Source organism: Lithobates pipiens, unplaced genomic scaffold (genome assembly GCF_037356315.1).
Source record: "Lithobates pipiens isolate NorthernLeopardFrog02 unplaced genomic scaffold, aLitPip1_a1.2 Scaffold_1, whole genome shotgun sequence".
NCBI lineage: Eukaryota > Metazoa > Chordata > Amphibia > Anura > Ranidae > Lithobates > Lithobates pipiens.
The window spans coordinates 230,992,392-231,012,676 of record NW_027507685.1 but is presented as its reverse complement, the minus strand read 5'-3'; the positions used below and the strand labels follow the sequence as shown (position 1 = coordinate 231,012,676).

At 42.5% G+C, this 20,285-nt stretch overlaps 1 protein-coding gene across 2 annotated transcripts in view; it reads right to left on the bottom strand.

The window, feature by feature from the left end:
- Nucleotides 1–17,393: 17,393 nt before the first annotated feature.
- The window catches only part of LOC143984278 (major histocompatibility complex class I-related protein 1-like), a 66,015-nt gene continuing 63,123 nt past the window's right edge, over nucleotides 17,394–20,285 (bottom strand). For both annotated transcript variants that reach the window (XM_077484546.1, XM_077484548.1), the window contains one exon: nucleotides 17,394–17,575. In XM_077484546.1, coding sequence (XP_077340672.1) covers nucleotides 17,409–17,575 — 167 coding nt within the window. In that variant the 3' untranslated portion in view covers nucleotides 17,394–17,408. The remainder of the gene's footprint in view (nucleotides 17,576–20,285) is intronic.

Genomic DNA, 20,285 nt, shown 5'->3' with positions numbered 1-20,285 from the left:
TTCCGCTTGAGTCACTGGAATTATTTTCCGATCCATATCAAGAGGACATTTCTGATGCGCAGCCACTCTTGGTATTGGATCAGGAAGAGGAGGTAGCAACAAGCGCTACTCAGCAGTCTGACGCCAGTACCCAGATCAGCCCAAGGAGGAGGTTGGTCCCCGGTGTTGCTGCCTACTCTACTTATAGCGGTGGGGAAGGTGACGTTGATGATGACGTGTCTAGTGATGTCACGTGGGTGCCCACAAGAGAGGAAGAGGAGGGGAGTTCAGAGGGAGATATGGACCAGCAGATAGGGAGGAGAAGCAGCAATGACTTACATTGCACAGCAGGGACAAAGCAGACTGCAAATGTATCAGGAGCGAGTCATCGACCATGTACGGTCACATCTGGCGCTCCCAGGACACCGGCACATGGCTCCGCAGTGTGGGCTTTTTTTAACGTGTCCGCTGCTGACAATAGCGTTGCCATCTGCAATCTTTGCAGTCAACGCGTTAGTCGCGGTAAGCCCAATACTCACCTAGGGACGACCGCCTTAAGAAGGCACATGAGCAGCCATCACCGAGCCCAGTGGGAGCAACGGAACACACAAAGCCACACTGCAGGCTCTCACCGTCCAGCCTCGTCTTCTACTTCTCCTTCTCCTCTCTCCTCACAATTGTCCTCCACTCCACCTTCCATCACGCCAAGCTCACATTTTTCTGCAAAAAGGCAGGCTTCCGTGGGCCTAATGTTTGAGCGTAAAAAAATGATGACGCCGGATAACCCTCTTGCCCAACGGTTGGCGGCTGGCTTGTCAGAACTCATAGCCCGCCAACTACTGCCATATAAACTGGTGGACTCGGAGGCCTTTCGCAAATTTGTGGCCATTGGAACACCACAATGGAAGGTCCCAGGAAGGAAGTATTTCTCAGAGAAGGGCATCCCAGAGCTATATGGCCATGTTCAGCGGCAAGTGAATGTATCTCTGGCACACAGTGTCGGTGCCAAGATACATCTGACCACAGACACGTGGTCTAGCAAACACGGGCAGGGAAGGTATATCAGTTTTACTGCCCACTGGGTGAACCTTCTGACGGCCGTCAAGCATGTAACCCGTGGCACCCGTGTAGATTTGGTTTTACCGCCACGGATTGCATGCAGGCCTGACTCTTCTTCTCCTCCTCCTACTCCATCCTCCTCCCTCTCCTCCTCAGCTGCCTCCTCCTTTTCCGCTGCTAGCGTCTCTTCCACTGCACCGCCCAAGCTCCCCAGAACCTATTCCACATGCCAGGTGAGACGTTGCCATGCCGTGCTGCGTCTGTTGTGCCTGGAAGCAAAGAGCCACACTGGCCCGGCACTCCTTTCAGCTTTGCGTTCACAGGCAGATGAGTGGCTAACACCGCTCAATTTGACAGTTGGTAAAGTGGTGTGTGACAACGGTGCCAATCTGCTTAGCGCATTGAAACAGGGCAAAATCACGCACGTGCCGTGCATGGCACACGTCTTAAACTTGGTCGTGCAGCGATTCCTTGTCAAATACCCTGGGGTCCAGGACATCTTGCGGCAGGCAAGGAAAATCTCGGCCCATTTCAGAAGATCTTACACGGCCATGGCTCGCCTTGCTGACATTCAGCGGCGACACCATCTGCCGGTCAGACGTCTTATTTGCGATTGCCCGACGCGATGGAACTCAACCTTCTATATGCTTGATAGGCTGCTCCAGCAGAAACGTGCAGTTAACGTCTACCTGTATGAACTCTGCGAAAGAAACGGTTCTGGGGAGCTGGGTTTTTTTTCACCGCGCCAGTGGCTGCTCATGCGCGACACATGCAGACTTCTGCGGCCATTTGAGGAGATCACCAAACTGGTCAGTCGCAGCCATGGCGCCATCAGTGACATGGTACCTTATGCCTTCTTTCTGGAGCGTGCATTGCGTCGTGTCATTGATCAGGCTGTGGAGGAGCAGGAGCGGGAAGATGAGGAAGTCGCAATGCTGGATGAATTCCCAGGGGGGGCTACTCTATCTGAGACAAGTCAACAACAGGAGTCTGATGAGGAGTCAGAGGAGGATGGTGCCGGGGCGGATGAGCAGGAGCAAGAAGAGCATGCTTTAAACCTTTCTGGGATCCCTGTTGTGCGAGGATGGGGAGAGGAGAATGAAGAGGACGACATTATCCTGGATGATGAGCAGGAGCCAGGCCACCACACCGCTTCCACTTTAGTGCAAATGGGGGCCTTCATGCTCCAGTGTTTTAATAGGGACCCCCGTATAAAAAGCATGAGGGTCAAGGACCAGTACTGGGTGGCAACGTACTTAGACCCCCGGTACAAACACAAAATGGCGGAAATGTTACCGCCGTCGCAGAGGGCTGTCAGAATGCAGCACTTCCAGGCCTTGCTTCGAGAAATGCTGCATTCTGCTTTTGCGTGCGCTGGCAGAGGAGCAATTCCCACTCCCAGAGAAGGATTTGCGGGTACCAATCCAACAGCGCCTGCAAGAAGAGGCCGGTTTGAAGATGTGTTGGTGACTTCGGATATGAGGTCATTCTTTCAGCCGACCCATCGACAGGTGTCATCCGGATCCAGCATCAGGGAACGCCTAGACCGTCAGGTGTCCGACTACATTGGGTTAACGGCCGATGTGGACGCTCTGAGGAGTGATGAACCCCTAGACTACTGGGTGGGCAGGCTTGACCTCTGGCCAGAGCTTGCCCAATTTGCAATCGAACTGTTGGCTTGCCCCTCATCCAGTGTCCTGTCCGAAAGGACGTTCAGCGCAGCAGGGGGGATTGTGACCGATAAGCGTACTCGCCTAGCTCACCACAGTGTTAACTACCTCACATTTCTAAAAATGAATGAGGCATGGATCTCGGAGGAATTCAACACATGTGATCAGTAGACCATGTATATGTCTATAAACAATTTTTGGAATCAAGCACACAGACCTTCTTAATTCATTTGGCTCACTTCCCTGACCCAAAAAAGCACACCGTACTATATGCCCCTACCCTCCTCTTTGAAGAGGTTGAGCGGTGTCATATTTCTACTGGGGCTGCTTATTATGAGGGGTTCCCACCATCCCTGTGCTGTGCTGACTTCCTCCTGGGTGTTCTTATTATGAGGGGCTCCCACCATCCCTGTGCTGTGCTGACTTCCTCCTGGGGGTTCTTATTATGAGGGGATCACACCATCCCTGTGCTGTGCTGACTTCCTCCTGGGGCTGCTTACGGTGCTGCTGTCAGCGCTGTATGTCACGGAGCTGCTGTCAGCGCTGTATGTCACGGAGCTGCTGTCAGCGCTGTATGTCACGGAGCTGCTGTCAGCGCTGTATGTCACGGAGCTGCTGTCAGCGCTGTATGTCACGGAGCTGCTGTCAGCGCTGTATGTCACGGAGCTGCTGTCAGCGCTGTATGTCACGGAGCTGCTGTCAGCGCTGTATGTCACGGAGCTGCTGTCAGCGCTGTATGTCACGGAGCTGCTGTCAGCGCTGTATGTCACGGAGCTGCTGTCAGCGCTGTATGTCACGGTGCTGCTGTCAGCGCTGTATGTCACGGAGCTGCTGTCAGCGCTGTATGTCACGGAGCTGCTGTCAGCGCTGTATGTCACGGAGCTGCTGTCAGCGCTGTATGTCACGGAGCTGCTGTCAGCGCTGTATGTCACGGAGCTGCTGTCAGCGCTGTATGTCACGGTGCTGCTGTCAGCGCTGTATGTCACGGAGCTGCTGTCAGCGCTGTATGTCACGGAGCTGCTGTCAGCGCTGTATGTCACGGAGCTGCTGTCAGCGCTGTATGTCACGGAGCTGCTGTCAGCGCTGTATGTCACGGAGCTGCTGTCAGCGCTGTATGTCACGGTGCTGATGTCAGTGCTCTGTATTACGGTGCTGCTGTCAGTGCTCTGTATCTCCTGCACCCTCTTGTTTGCCTACCCTGGTCCCTGACCTTCCCTCTCCTCCATTGCCTTCATTAGCTCCATAGTCCTGAATTGTCAGAACAATTTCCCAAATAAAAAAAAAATGCTTGTAGTTATCGATCCCAAATTCACCTCATACATGTATTATGCTATTGTCCAGGTGGTGGGACTACGTGCTACCCCCTAATAATTACCCCGTGGCCGCAAATTCGACCTAAAGGTTTGCGAAATTCGCCTCCCATTGAAGTCAATGGAGCCCGCGGCGAACGGTCGTTTTCGCGAACGTTTGTGTCCGTTCGCGTTTCGCGTTCGCGAAACGTCCCGTCGGAAGTTCGTCCATCACTATTCTTTATGGAGGACATCAGACACCCGTCTGCACTTTTTAGTGTTTCACTCTTTATGTGTGTGCACTTTTTTTATGCACCGGGTGGAAGTTTTTGGGGTGTGTTTTGCACGCCATGGGCTTTTTCAATCAAAAAGGAGCCATTGTACTAATGTCAAAAACAGAAAAGTAGAGTTTTGTGGGCTTCAGCGTCATAATAATATTTATGTTCTCAGCTCTGCTAGCACAGACCATGAAATATTGAAGGCCAGAATAAATATCTGCTTTAGGAATAACGGGTTTTCAAACAAAATCATTGGAAATTCTAAGATTGCCTGGCAGAAATATAGAATGGTTTCATGCTAAAATCCCACCCTGTGCTGGGATATTCCTGCTCTGGGGAAAGAATTTAAGCACCAGTGAGCTAGAGTGATAGTCTTTGGTGAAGGGTGAACTACATTGTGATTGGGTTACAATATTTTCCCCTGTCATAAATTCCCTTGGCAAAGCCATATTACTGTCCTGCCAGCTATAGATCGAATTGCTTTTGAAATCATTAACATCCCGCCGAAATTTTTTGATTTTTTTCTTTTGTGTTTCCCTGTCTACTTTTTCTAGTTTCTTACGTATTTCATTATTAAAATTAACAAATTGTGGTGTATCTTTTATTGGTTCAACCTTTTTTGTAATTCTAAAATCTTTCTTTCTAAAATGGACATTTTCTTTCTCTTACGTTCAAGCACTAAATGCCATTCTGACATTGAATTGAAATCATTCAGCCCATCCTGGGGTGATGCATCCCATCTGAGACTTCTCATAATGATTTTATCTTTGAGGTACTGCTCAAATGTACTAATATCCCACCATGTTCGTATTTGTTTCTCAAGCACATTTGCCAATGCTGAGAAAGTATTCGAAAAATCGTTATTGTCAGTTATATCTCCTTCTAAAGAAAAAATAGCTTCTAAATCAACTTGATGATCTTTCAAAAAATTAACAGCTTCCATGATCGCTATGGGTAAAAAGATTATGTATCAAATACAAATACCACTGATAGAAATCCACCGATAAATATCACTGATCCCAGTGCTCAATGGAATATGTAAATTAGAAATAAAATAAAATAAAATAAAAACTAATAAAAAGCTGCTGTCATAATAAATCTAAATATCCAAACAGCATATAGTACCACTTATTCTAAAGATACTGGAAAGTGAAGTTACTATATTGACAGCGCTAAACAATAATATAATTAAACAACATGGTCTTCCGTGGTCCATTTTCTTTTTCTGGCTGCTTCTTCCTGGTGCTGGTGGATGGTTTGCTCTGGATCAGGGCTCCAGCTTAGGACCGGGACCGCTGGGGGCAGTGTTTAAACACGTGCTCGGCCGCTCTGCAGAGGTTACAGGCTTTGGAGAAGCATGACTCCTGTTGCACAAGAGCCTTAAAAAAATATATATAAAAAAAAAAGCTATCACGCAATTTCTAGCAGCGTTGAGCAGAAGACTTAAATTCCATTCAACCCCTGCAAAATATGGATATTGACATTTAATCAACATTCTAATAAAATGTATTTTATAGATATATTTTTAACATAGAATATCAATAGATACTCTCTAGTAATTAAAATATATATGTTTCATTTAAAAACACAACTATATTTAATACAATATGCCAACAAAGTTTATAGAATCTTACTGATTAATCTTATTGAGTCATATGCAGATTATGTTTCTCTGATTGCCCCAGCAGGAAAGTGGGCGGGAACTAATAGCCAAGCTTCTGAAAGCAAAGTGCTACCTGCATATCTCCTAAACTCACAAGTCAGTGGCAGAGTCAAATTTAAAAACAAGGCAAACTTTGTGCACTATTTTTCATTCTTAATTCAATTCATTTTACCATTGCTTATTGACTTCTTCAGCATTTTTTAGTAAATATTTTCTTGCATTGTTTTTTGTTTTTCTGTTCTTTTATTCAAAACTAAATAAAAAAATGTAAGCTGAATCTTAGAATGATTTAATAAAAAAAAAAACATCTTGCCTCGTTGAAGAAAGGTACCTATTGTAAACTCCGTGACATACCTATCTGGATGTGGCAGCCAGTGCTAAAAGTTTTTTGTTTAGGTGAGAACTACAAAATCGGGTGCTGTGAATGGAGTGTGTTTCCATTAAATCAAGTGTTGGTGGCTTTAAGGTGCATATAAAGGGGATAATGATGTAATTACCCTTCACCAAAGACTATCACTCTAGCTCACTCATGCTTCAATTCTTTCCTTAGAGCAGGAATATCCCAGCACAGGGTGGGATTTTAGCATGAAACCATTCTATATTTCTGCCACTGGATTTTAGAATTTTCAATGATTTTGTTTGAAAACCCATTATTTCTAGAGCAAATATTTATTCTACCCTTCAATATTTCATGGTCTGTGCTAGCAGAGCTGAGTACATAAATATTATTATGAACCTGAAGCCCACAAAACTCTACTTTTCTGCTTTTGACATTCGCACAATGGCTCCTTTTTTGATTGAAAATGTATACTTTATTTTGCAAGAAAATATACAAAAAACAAATACTTTGCACAGGGTACATTCCACTCTGTACTGCGACGCAGCGCATAAATCCACTACATAACAATACAGTTCCAAGCATACAAATAAATTACATTCATCCTGCGGTATGATGCCTGATATGTTGTGCAGAGTAATAATACCCCGAAACATCACATCATGCATGACACCGCATTACCCTGAAAGCATTACAAAAAACATGTCATAAATATCAGGTCATACTGTCATAGTCAAAGTCAAATTCAAATGGCATTTTCAATGAGCAACAGGTGTGATGGGGGGGGGGGGGTGGAGGAGGTGGGGTAGGGAGGGGAAAAAGAGTTCACAGGCCCGAAGCTTTATTGAACTGCCAAAGGATACATAGTGGTGGGAGGGAGGGTGGGGTGAAAGGGGAAATCTTCAGACCTCCTCTTCCTCCTTAAAGTCCATCAAGTGATAGTCTCTGAGCAGACTGTGAATCAGTCTGCGACAGTCCTCGATGGACATCCCCTCCCTCTGGTGGATGAGGCGCTTTCTGGCACACCAAACAGCGTCCTTAAAGCAACACAGCACCCACCAGGCACTATCGATGTCCTCCTGTGAATGAGTTCCACAAAAGAGTCCGTTCAACACACCAAAGTGTGTGATAGCAGTCTGTGGTACAAAGTCTTTGAGATAAGGTTCCAGAGCCCTCAACAGGCCCTGTGCAAAGGGACACTCCCAGAAAACATGTAGAGCAGTTTCCTCCTGGATGATGCAAAAGGGCCAGTTCCTGTACCTGCACAGGTTTCTGGCATGCATGAATGCCCTGAGCGGCAATCCCCCTTGGATTGCCATCCATGCCAGATCTTTGTGTCTGTTGGTGAGTCTCTTTGAAGAAACATTCCCCCAGATCACTTTGCAAATGGCTGAAGGGAGGCCTGGAACACCATCACATCATCCATGTAGAGTGAGCACTTCACCTCCTATCTTTGCGGTCCTGGTGCTGTGATCCCTCTGATCTCTGGGTTCCGTCTGATGCTTTGGGCGAAGAGCGCTATACAACAAACAAAAAGCAGAGGTGAGAGAGGGCAGCCTTGTCTGACCCCAGAGAGAACCAGGAAGGGGTCAGTTTTCCAGACATTCACCAATACCAAACTACAAATGTTATTATACATCACATTCGAACAAAACAGGCCTGAACTAGGGATAAGCCCGATGTTCGAGTCAAATGTAAGTTTGACTCGAACATCGGGTGTTCGCCAAACAGCAAACAATATGATTGGCAAATTTGAAAGCCACTGGAACACCGTTAAAGTCTATGGGAATCTAACTTAAAAAATCAAAAGTGCTCATTTTAAAGGCTTATATGCAAGTTGTTGTCATAAAAAGAGTTTGGGGATCTGGGACCTACCCCAGGGGACATGTAGCAATGCCATTTTTTCTAAATGGCCGTTCTTTCAGGGAGCAGTGATTTTTTTTAATGCCTAAAGTGAAACAATAAAAATGAATGGGGTGTCTATAGTATGCCTGTAAAGTGGCAAATTTTTCCCATGTTTAGAACAGTACAACAGCAAAATTAAATTTCCAAAGGAAAAATTGTCATTTAAAACTGATTGTGGCTATAATGAATTGTCGGGTCTTGGCAATATAGATAAAACTCATTGAAAAAAACGGTCCATTTGGGTCTGGTATGAACCTCAAACCAAAATGATAAAAAAAATAGTGTGGGAGTCCTCCTAATATCCATACCAGGCCCGTCTGATATGGAACTTAAGAGGAACCCTACACCAAATTTACAAAAGAAAATGGCGTAGGGGTCCCCCTAAGAAGGGTCTTGTATGAATTTTAAAGGGAACCCTGCACCAAAATAAAGAAAATGGTGTAGTGGTCCCCACAAAATCCATACCAAACTTTTTTAAAACACAATTTAATTATATCAAATAAAATAAAATAAATAAGAAACATTTTCTTAAAGCGCCCCTGTCCCTGCGAGCTCACGCAGAAAAGAAAACGCATATGGAAGTCCCGCCCGCATATGTAAGCCATGTTCAAATTACACATGTGATGTATCGCCGCAATCGTCAGAGCAATAATTCTAGCACTACACCTCATCTGTAACTCTGACCTAGTAACCGTAAAACATCACCTATGGAGATTTTTAGGTACCATAGTTTGTCACCATTCCACGAGTGCGTGCAAGTATAAAGTGTGACATATTTGGTATCTATTTACTCAGCATAACATCATATTTCACATTATATAAAAACAAATTGGACTAACTTTACTGTTTCGTATCGTTTTTCCAAAAAGTCACGTTTTAAAAATCAAAAAACTGGAGGTATTTGATATATTCCGCTATATATAGCCAACATCCCAAATTTAGAGATTATCCAAAGTTTTCCCCTCAAGAGGGCGGGACTTTATAGGCATGAACTGTGAGACTTACAAATAATTATTTTTATTATAGTATTTTTATTTTAACAATGTACCAATAAAATATATATTCAAAACAAAGTGTTGTTTCCTTCAGACAATCATATATTTTTTGAACAGTATGTACATATTATCTTTCTGAAGGCATAGTGTTCTCAAATTGAATCGTAGTAAACACATGCATTCAAAAATACATATATGAAACAGATTTAAGAAATAGATAAACTATGTGCATTCGATGTAGCCTGCGCGTTACGGAGTTTTATTGTACTCCTTCTTCAGGGATAATTCGTTATGCACATTTGTTTTTGAAAGAGCAATCTAAAATATAAGAAAGAGATACATATATACACATTACCAATGCAGAAGAGGAAAAAAAAAAAGGGGGGAGAGGAGGCATGCTTGCATTAAGCATATACTCACATGTACATCTGAAGCACCAGATTTGACCATGCAGAGAGCCGGCCGATGACACAAACAAAATAAATAATTGAAGCTCAGGATACAAAAGATGAAAGAAAACAAGAAGAAAAAGGCTGTCTGCTGTAAGAGGTGGATGGGTCCGAGGGTCCCCTAGATGTGAACCGGGACCGCGATAGCAGATAGATGAGAATGAGGGAAAAGAAAAATGTATACCTGTAAATAAAAGTATTACACTAAATCAAATATACAATATCTATCCTTATTTTAATATTAGCTTTAGAAAGGATGCTGAAGCATCCTCACATAGACAAAAAATAAATAAATATATACCAGAAAAAAAAACAAATGGCAAAAATGATCTTGGTTTTCATGATCTATTTTAAATACTATAAATGTCTCTAAAAAGAGAATACCTTTAAAGTGGTGCTGTGTTTCAAAGGGATGAGGTCATCATATCAAGGGGCAGATACATTAGGAAGGGGTTTGAGAGCCTTTCAAATTGCTGAGTATGTATACACGTATATTTTTTTCGTAGCCCAGCGCATTCACAGATTCAAAAAGTGGAATGCACCTCCAAAGCAATTAGATTAGCAATTAGGTGCAATAATCCAAAAAAGTCCCCCTCTGTAAAAGACAGATCAATTGCATTAGTAAGCACAGAGACCAAATCAATTATATGGTTTCATAATCATATCTAACACGCAAGAGTTTCCAAAGAAAAAAGTTATTTTGTGTTCTCTTTACCTTAATTTAAAACCACCAATGTGTTGCCCCATCACAGACCACAGCACTACAAATGACCTGCTATTTATATGGTTCAGGACGGCCAAACTACCTCCCCCCAGCAGGTGCAAGTGATAATAGTCACCTGCACATACCTATTCTGCTAACAACCGCAATCCCCCGGGTGTGTGGCACATAGTGCCACCCCCTGCCCACATCCAAGATGGCGACGTGAGAGGAGTGACATCATGTGTCACGCTCCCACCAACACGCGTGCGCAGTAAGCCTCCAGTTTTCCGATGACAACGGGGGGAGCGGAACGGTGGACTGACTTGATATGATGTCATCATATCAAGGGGCAGATATACTAGGAAGGAGTTTGAGAGCCTTTCAAGAGTATGTATACACATATATTTTTTTTTCGTAGCCCAGTGCTTTCACAGATTCAAAAAGTGGAATGCACCTCCAAAGCAATTAATTTGCAATTAGGTACAATAATCCAAAAAAGTCCTCCGTCTGTAAGAGACAGATCAATTGCATTGGTAAGCACTGAGACCAAATCAATTATATGGTCTCATAATCATGGTTAACACGCAGGAGTTTCCAAAGAAAAAAGTTATTTTGTGTACTCTTTACGTTAATCCAAAACCACCAATGTGTTGCCCCATCACAGACCACAGCACTACAAATGACTACCTGCACATACCTTTTCTGCTAACAACCGGGGTCCCCTGGGTGCGTGGCCCACGGTGCCACATCCTACCCACATCCAAGATGGCAACATGAGAGGAGTGACGTCATGCGTCACGCTCCCACCATCACGCGTGCGCAGTAAGCCTCCAGTTTTCCAATAACAACGGGGGGAGCAGAACGGTGGATGGACCACATCTCCCATAGTGCACAGCGTCAACACACCAAGCTGACAGCTGCGCCATCGTGCACATGGGATAAAGGTTGGCCATGGATGGAAACCAGACAACGTCAAAGACGAGGCTGACACATGCCCAACAAGCAGGCAAACCACAAAAAAGGCCAAGCGGGCAGAAAAATCATATAGATGGGCATAAGCTGCCACATCCATATTTCCGTATCCAGAATGGCCTACGCGTGCCGGGATCGCACCACCGTTCAACCCTACGGTTCCCAAATTTCCACCCTAGAGACAATAAGAAGACAATGTTATAGTTGAGAAAAAAAAAGGAAAAATAATAAAACATTTTTTATATAAATAAAAAAATTAAAATAGTTAAATAAATAAATAAATAATTGCATCCACAAGAATGAAATGCAAAAATCTGGGCGTCTCGGGCACATGCAGTACATGCATGCATGCTCAACCTTCAAACTCCTTGGGTTAATAAAATGAGCCTGCAATTGAAAAATCCATTTCAGTTTCTTCTGTAATATGACCCTATTCCAGTCCCCCCTCTTGCACTTGGGTGCACTCTGTCGAGAACTATGAATCTAACCCTGGGAAAGATGCAATTATGCAAGGATAAAACATATCTTCCCACTGCAAAGACATGTTTTATCCTTATATATATGTTTTATCCTTAAAATATGTTTGGACATTCGAGATCGTAATTCTACCTTAGTTTTTCCTACATAGAAGGAATTACAGTCACATAATAATAAGTATACCACCCCCTTGGTCTTATAGTTAGCGAAATGGGTTGTACTGGCTGAAGGGTATTGAGGTTAAAAGGGGACATGGATGGAAACTCGATGCGTGAAGGATCGAGTTTCCAGCTGTTGATTTTCTGAAGAGGTGAGTCTGGATGGCACCGCCCTCCCCACGGTGGACCGTGACATCAAGAAACGTCACCTCATAAGAATGTTGAAACATTTTAAAGGTGAGGTTGAACTGGTTCTTATTCAGCCTTGCTAAAAAGCTTGACAATATCTCCGTTGGCCCATCCCAGATCAAAAACACGTCATGGGATCACTGTCTTCCAATACTCATAACTTCACACAATCTAATGGAATGCGAAACAGATGTTCTCATGAAGGGATTGGGCTTCTGTCCCAATGAAAATCTTAACAAATTCGACTTGGTGAGGGATCTCAATCTCTTTGCGAGAACACTTCTGTTGAAAAATATGTACAGTAAGACCTTTGACCCCAGTACACAGTTGAGCAAGGAGGAAGACAAAGCCATCGATCAACTTGTCTCCCTCCTTGATGAAAACGATCAATCTGATGTCATTGATTGCTTGGACATCGAAAAACTTTTAGCTGATGTCAGTGCAAAACCCAATGAGAAGTCGGTAAAATCAAAATCAACACTTAAGAAAAAGTCATACCAATATCCAGCACCCAGTTCAAACCCTAATGTGGCAACATTTCTGAAACTTGTATCTAGAGATCTGAATAAGCTAACCTGTAAGGATACATCAGAAGACAATATGACTCTGATGGAAAAACAAGCTCTCAAAAATGTATCAAAAAATTGTTCATTATTAATCAAACCATCAGATAAAGTTGGAAACGTTATCATGGACAATGATCAGTATATTGCCATGTGTAAGAAGATCCTCAAGAATAGGAACTGGTATCGTCCAATTCCTATCCAGATGATTGAAAAATTCAATGCCAAATTTTATGAGTTAGTGGATTCAGCAGGCCAAAAGGGCATCATTAATGCGACTACATGGAAGTATATACGCACTGAACATCCAAGAATCCCGACATTCTACTCACTCCCTAAGGTCCATAAGGATAGAAAGGACCCTCCAGGTTACCCGATTATTTTGGGTAATGGATCCATTTCCGAAAAAATGAGTCGGCTAATTGATGAACACCTCAGACCTTTTGTAATCAGCTTACCATCCTATGTAAAGGATACAATTATTATTTTTTAAATCTTAGACAACCTTGTCATTCCAGAACATTCCACGTTAGTAACAATAGATGTTGAGGCGTTATTATAGTTCTATTCCGCATTCCTTAGGTTTGGCTGCCATCCAACACATCTTATCCCAACAGATTGAGGATGAATAGCCGTATAGTGATTTCATTGTACAATCCTTAGACTTTATCCTCAACCACAATGTTTTTTCCTTTGATGGCTCCCACTACCTCCAGGTACAGGGTGTTGCGATGGGGAATTGCTGTGCCCCATTGTACGCCAATCTGTACCTGGGGGAGTGGGAGTGGTCCTTGATGGTGGATGAGCAGATGATGATATATACTGACCACATCTGGATGTGGGCCAGATATATCGACGATGTGTATTTGATCCGGGATGGTCCAATGGAGATGTTGTTAAGCTTTTTAGCAAGGCTGAATAAGAACCAGTTCAACCTCACCTTTAAAATGTTTCACCATTCGGATGAGGTGACATTTATTGATGTCACGGTCCTCCGTGGGGAGGGTGGTGCCATCCAGACTCGCCTCTTCAGAAAATCAACAGCTGGAAACTCGATCCTTCACGCATCAGTTTCCATCCACGTCCCCTTTTAACCTTGATATACCCTTCAGCCAGTACTTAAGAAATAGGAGAAATTGCTCCGATGAGAAAAGTTTCCAAGCCGAAGCTAATGAATTGCAAACTCGTCTGCTGGAAAGAGGATACTCCAAAACCTTGCTTGAAAAAGCCTATAAAAATCTTTGGAAAAAACACAACATGAACTCTTATATTCTCACAGGCAAAAAATTGATGGCCAAAAAGAAAATGCCACTAGAATTATAATATCATATTCTAATCAGCATAACAAAATCCGTAATGTAGTGCAAAGATATTGGCATCTTCTGTCCATGGATTCTAATTTGGGCAGATTTGTGTCAACAAAACCACTTTTCACCTTTAGACGAGCCACTTCAATAAGGGACTGTATTGTTCATAGTGAATTTAAGGGTGAGAATCGAGGCGATCCATGTATAGTCAAGGGTACATACACATGTGGGGGATGCACCTTTTGCCAATATATACAGGTGGGACCCACATGTGTATTGCCAAATGGGAGACTCTTTAAAGCAACCCATTTCTAACTATAAGACCAAGGGGGTGGTATACTTACTATTATCTGATTGTAATTCCTTCTATGTAGGGAAAACTAAGGTAGAATTACGATCTCGAATGTCCAAACATATTTGGAGTATGAAAAAAGCCATTCCCAGATCTCCCACTGGGAAGACATGTTTTATCCTTGCATAATAGCATCTTTCCCAGGGTTAGATTCATAGTTCTCGACAGAGTGCACCCAAGTGCAATGGGGGGGGCTGGAATAAGGTCATATTACAGAAGGAACTGAAATGGATTTTTTAATTGCAGGCTACAGTCTTTCCAGGCTTAAATGAGGCAATGAATTATAGACTCTTTTTGGAGGGGTTTGTATCAGGAGGTATGGAAAAGTAGACACTCAAATAATAATTTGTGTACTTTTCCATGTATGTTCTACAAAAATTTATAATTTTGCACATTTGTTTCATTTTATTTACCCAAGGAGTTTGAAGGTTGAGCATGCATGCATGTACTGCATGTGCCCGAGACGCCCAGATTTTTGCATTTCATTCTTGTGGATGCAATTATTTATTTATTTATCTATTTATCAAATTCGATTTTTTTATTTATATAAAAAAAAAAATATTTTTCTTTTTTTTCCTATCTATAAAATTGTCTTCTTGTGGTGTGATCCCAGCACGCGTAGGCCATTCTGGATACGGAAATATGGATGTGGCAGCTTATGCCCATCTATATGATTTTTCTGCCGCTTGCCCTTTTTTGGGGTTTGCCTGCTTGTTGGGCATGTGTCGGCCTCGTCTTTGAGGTTGTCTGGTTTCCATCCATGCCCAACCTTTAGCCCATGTGCATGATGGTGCACCTTGGTGTGTTGACGCTGTGCACTATGGGAGATGTGGTCAGTCCACCGTTCCGCTCCCCCCGTTGTCATTGGAAAACTGGAGGCTTACTGCGCACGCGTGTCGGTGGGAGCCTGACGCATGATGTCACTCCTCTCACCTCGCCATCTTGGATGTGGGCAAGGGGTGGCACCATGTGCCACGCACCCGGGGGACTGCGGTTGTTAGCAGAATAGGTATGTGCAGGTGACTATTATCACTTGCACCTGCTGGGAGGAGGTAGTTTGGCCGTCCTGAACCATATAAATAGCAGGTAATTTAGTCATTTGTAGTGCTGTGGTCTGTGATGGGGCAACACATTGGTGGTTTTAGATTAAGGTAAAGAGAACACAAAATAACTTTTTTCTTTGGAAACTCTTGCGTGTTAGATATGATTATGAAACCATATAATTGAGTTGGTCTCTGTGCTTACTAATGCAATTGATCTGTCTTTTACAGACGGGGACTTTTTTGGATTATTGCACCTAATTGCTAATCTAATTGCTTTGGAGGTGCATTCCACTTTTTGAATCTGTGAAGGCGCTGGGCTACGAAAAAAATATATGTGTATACATACTCAGCAATTTGAAAGGCTCTCAAACGCCTTCCTAGTGTATCTGCCCCTTGATATGATGACCTCATCCCTTTGAAACACAGCACCACTTTAAAGGTATTCTCTTTTTAGAGCCATTTATAGTATTTAAAATAGATCATGAAAACCAAGATAATTTTTGCCATTTGGTTTTTTTTCTGGTATATATTTATTTTTCTTTTGTCTATGTGAGGATGCTTCAGCATCCTTTCTAAAGCTAATATTAAAATAAGGATAGAAATTGTATATTTGATTTAGTGTAATACTTTTATTTACAGGTATACATTTTTCTTTTCCCTCATTCTCAGCTATCTGTTATTGCGGTCCCGGTCTCTAGGGGACCCTCGGACCCATCCACTCCTTACAGCAGACAGCCTTTCTCTTCTTGTTTTCTTTTATCTTTTGTATCCTGAGTTGTAATTATTTATTTTGTTTGTGTCACCGTCCGGCTCTCTGCATGGTCAAATCTGGTGCTTCAGATGTACATGTGAGTATATTTTTAATGCAAGCATGCCTCCTCTCCACCCCCCCCCCCCCCCCCTTTTTTTTCTCTCTTCTGCATTGGTAATGTGTATATATGTATCTCTTTCTTATATTTTAGATTGCTCTTTCAAAAACAAACGTGCATAACAAATTACCCTGAAGGAAGAAGGAGTACAAAAAGATTCCGTAATGCGTAGGCTACATCGAATGCACATAATTTATCTATCTGTTTCATATATGTATTTTTGAATGCATGTGTTTACTACGATTCAGTTCGAGAACTCTATGCCTTCAGAAAGATAATAAGTACATACTGTTCAAAAAATATATGATTGTATGAAGGAAACAAAACTATGTTTTGAGTATTTAATTTTTTTCTATACATTGTTAAAATAAAAATACTTTATATTTTTTAATAATTATTTGTAAGTCTCACAATTCATGCCTATAAAGTCCCGCCCTCTTGGGGGGAAAACTTTGGATAAAAAGTTAAGTTTAAAACACTGGTGCACAAATACCATGAGACATAAAATATTGCAACAATCGCCATTTTATTCTCTAGATTCTCTGCTAAAAAAAAAAATATATAATGTTTGGGGGTTCTAAGTAATTTTCTAGCAAAAAATACGGATTTTAACTTGTAAACATCAAATGTCAGAAATAGGCTTAGTCATGAAAGGGTTAAAAAGCCGTGTCACGATAGATGATGTCCAAATCATCATCATTATGCTATAGAACCATTCGGTGACAAGGGGAGAAGGTGGGAGGGACAGGGAGAGCTGCTTTGCTTCTCATCTAGGATTTTCCAGGATTGTTCTACCTCTGTGTTTTTAGTGGATGGCCTTTGTGCAAAAGGTTTTCATTTTTACAACTGATCCTGTCCTGCTTTCCAAATGTAGATCTCAAACTCCCAGTTATATTTTGCTGTATTCAGTATCAGTAATGTGCATGTGTTTGGAAGCAACCTTAAAATTTTATTTTTCCTTTCCTATTACAACAACATCAGCCCTCATCTACTTAGTGTACACCAGTCACTTCCACCCTCCTCATACACACAGGTCCCTATCATCCATGTATGCGGTCAGAACTTCCTCCAATAACCCAATTTTACACACTCCCCTTTAATCCAAGGCATTTTTTGTTTTACAAAAACGACACCAGTTATTTCATATGAATTTATTTTATAATAACACATGGACATAGTATTGGCTTCAGTACGTTTGGTGTTGAAGCTCTCCATTGTGTTTGAGAAAAGCCAAAACAAATCACCAGCAGACAACTGCATAGCAAAGCTGCAAACAGTGAAACGTGTGTACGAGTAAGCAGACTCCCCATTTTCTGATCTAGAATGAAAAAAAGAATGTTTCAGCCAAATATCCAAACAAACAAGATAATGGAAAACAGCATCAAAGGAACAATATTAAATATCCACCTGTCCTTTAGCATTGGGAGCTATGAGAGGGGTTCCTGGTAAAAGGAGGTATCCCCCTTTCAAAGCCCCAGTGCCTAGATGAGGATGCCACCATATGTAGGGCTTAGGTGCCACCTAATGGTCCCCTGTGTGGACCACATATAGTGCCTTGAAACTTTCCACATTTTGTCTTGTTACAAGCAAAAATGAAAACTTATTTTATCAAGATTTAATACACAATTTTGTGCCATTTTGTGTTGAAGGAAAATACATGATACATGATTTTCCAAATTTTTACAAATAAATATCTGAAAAGTGTGGCGTGCATTTGTATTTAGCCGCCTTTAGTCTGATACCCCTAACTAAAATCTAGTGAAACCAATTGCCTTCAGAAGTCACCTAATTAGTAAATAGAGTCCACCTTTGTATAATTTAATCTCATTATAAACACAGGCATTCTGTGAAGCCCTCAGAGGTTTAGTAGAGAACCTTAGTAAACAAACAGCATCCTGAAGGCCAAGGAACCTACCAGATGGGTCAGGGATAAAGTCGTGGAGAAGTATAAAGCAGGGTTAGGTTATAAGAAAAATATCCCAAAGCGTATGGCACCACTGCAAACCTACCAAGATATGGCAGTCCACCTAAACTGACAGGAGAGCATTAATCAGAGAAGCAGCCAAGAGGACCATGGTAACTTTGGGGGAGCAGCAGAGATCCAAAGCTCAGTTGAGAGAATCTGCCTACAGGACAACTAGTCTTGCACTCCACAAATCTGCCCTTTATGGAAGAGTGGCAAGAAGAAAGCTAGTGTTGAAAGAAAGCCATACAAAGTCCCATTTGCCGTTTGCAGCCTAAAAGCAAAAGGCTATGTGTGGCGGAAATCATACACACTGCATATCACCCTAAACACACCATCCCCACTGTGAAACATGGTGGTGGCAGCAGAATGTTGTGGGAATGCTTTTCTTCAGCAGGGACAGGGAAGCTAGTCAAAGTTTATGAGAAGATGGATGGAGCCAAATACAGGGCAATTTTAGAAGGAAACCTGTTAGGCCGCGTACACACGGGCGGACTGTTCGCCCAACTTTGTTCGTCAAACAGTTTGACAAACAGTCCGCTCAAAATTAGCATGAACGGACTTGACCACACACGATGAACGAACAGTCCGCTGAAACCGTGCGCGATGACGTGAGCGGCACGTACGACGGGACTAGAAAAACGACGTCCTATACACTGCAATGCAACCTTCGGCGTGTAAATCCTTTCTGAGTATGCGCGGAACTTAGTTTGACGAACAAGCCTACATACGAGCGGACTGTCCGCTCAAACCAAGTTTCAGCGGACTGTCTAACGGGAATTCCGAAAAACTTTGTTCATTAGACTGTCCGCTGAAACTGTCCGCTGAAGCCCACACACGAGCGGACTGTCCGCTGAAACACTGTTCAGCGGACAAAGTTAGGCGAACAGTCCACCCGTGTGTACGCGGCCTTAGAGTCTGCAAAAAAATTGAGACTGAGATGCAGGTTCACCTTCCAGCAGGACAACGACCCTAAACATACAGCCAGAGCTACAATGGAATGGTTTAGATCAAAGCATATTCATGTGTTAGAATGGCCTGGTCAAAATCCAGATATAAATCCAATTGAGAATCTGTACCAAGATTGGAAATTGCTGTTCAGACACTCTCCACCCAATCTGACAGAGCTTGAGCTATTTTGCAAAGAAAAATGAGAAAAAATGTCACTCTTTAGATGTGCAAAGTTGGTAGAGACATCCCCAAAAAGACTTGCAGCTTTATTTGCAGTGAAAGGTGGTTCTACAAAGTATTGACTCAGGGGGGCTAAATACAAATGCATGCCACACTTTGCAGATATTTGTAAACAATTTTGAAAACCATTTATAATTTTCCTTCCACCTCACAATTATGTCCCACTTTGTGTTGTTCTATCACATAAAATCCATACATTTACTTTTGTGCTTGTAGCATGACAAAATGTGGAAAATGGCAAGGGATATACAGTGGTGTGAAAAAGTGTTTGCCCCCTTCCTCATTTCCTGTTCCTTTGCATGTTTGTCACACTTAAGTGTTTCGGAACATCAAACCAATTTAAACAATAGTCAAGGACAACACAAGTAAACACAAAATGCAATTTGTAAATGAAGGTGTTTATTATTAAAGGTGAAAAAAAATCCAAACCATCATGGCCCTGTGTGAAATAGTGATTGCCCCCTAAACCTAATAACTGGTTGGGCCACCCTTAGCAGCAACAACTGCAACCAAGCGTTTGCGATAACGTGCAATGAGGCTTTTACAGCGTCCTGGAGGAATTTTGGCCCACTCATCTTTGCAGAATTGTCCTAATTCAGTTACATTAGAGGGTTTTCGAGCATGAACGGCCTTTTTAAGGTCATACCACAACATCTCAATAGGATTCAGGTCAGGACTTTGGCTAGGCCACTCCAAAGTCTTCATTTTGTTTTTCTTCAGCCATTCGGTGGTGGACTTGCTGGTGTGTTTAGGAGCATTGTCCTGCTGCAGAACCCAAGTTCGTTTCAGCTTGAGTACACGAACAGATGGTCGGACATTCTCCTTCAGGATCTCTTGGTAGACAGCAGAATTCATAGTTCCTTTTATCATGGCA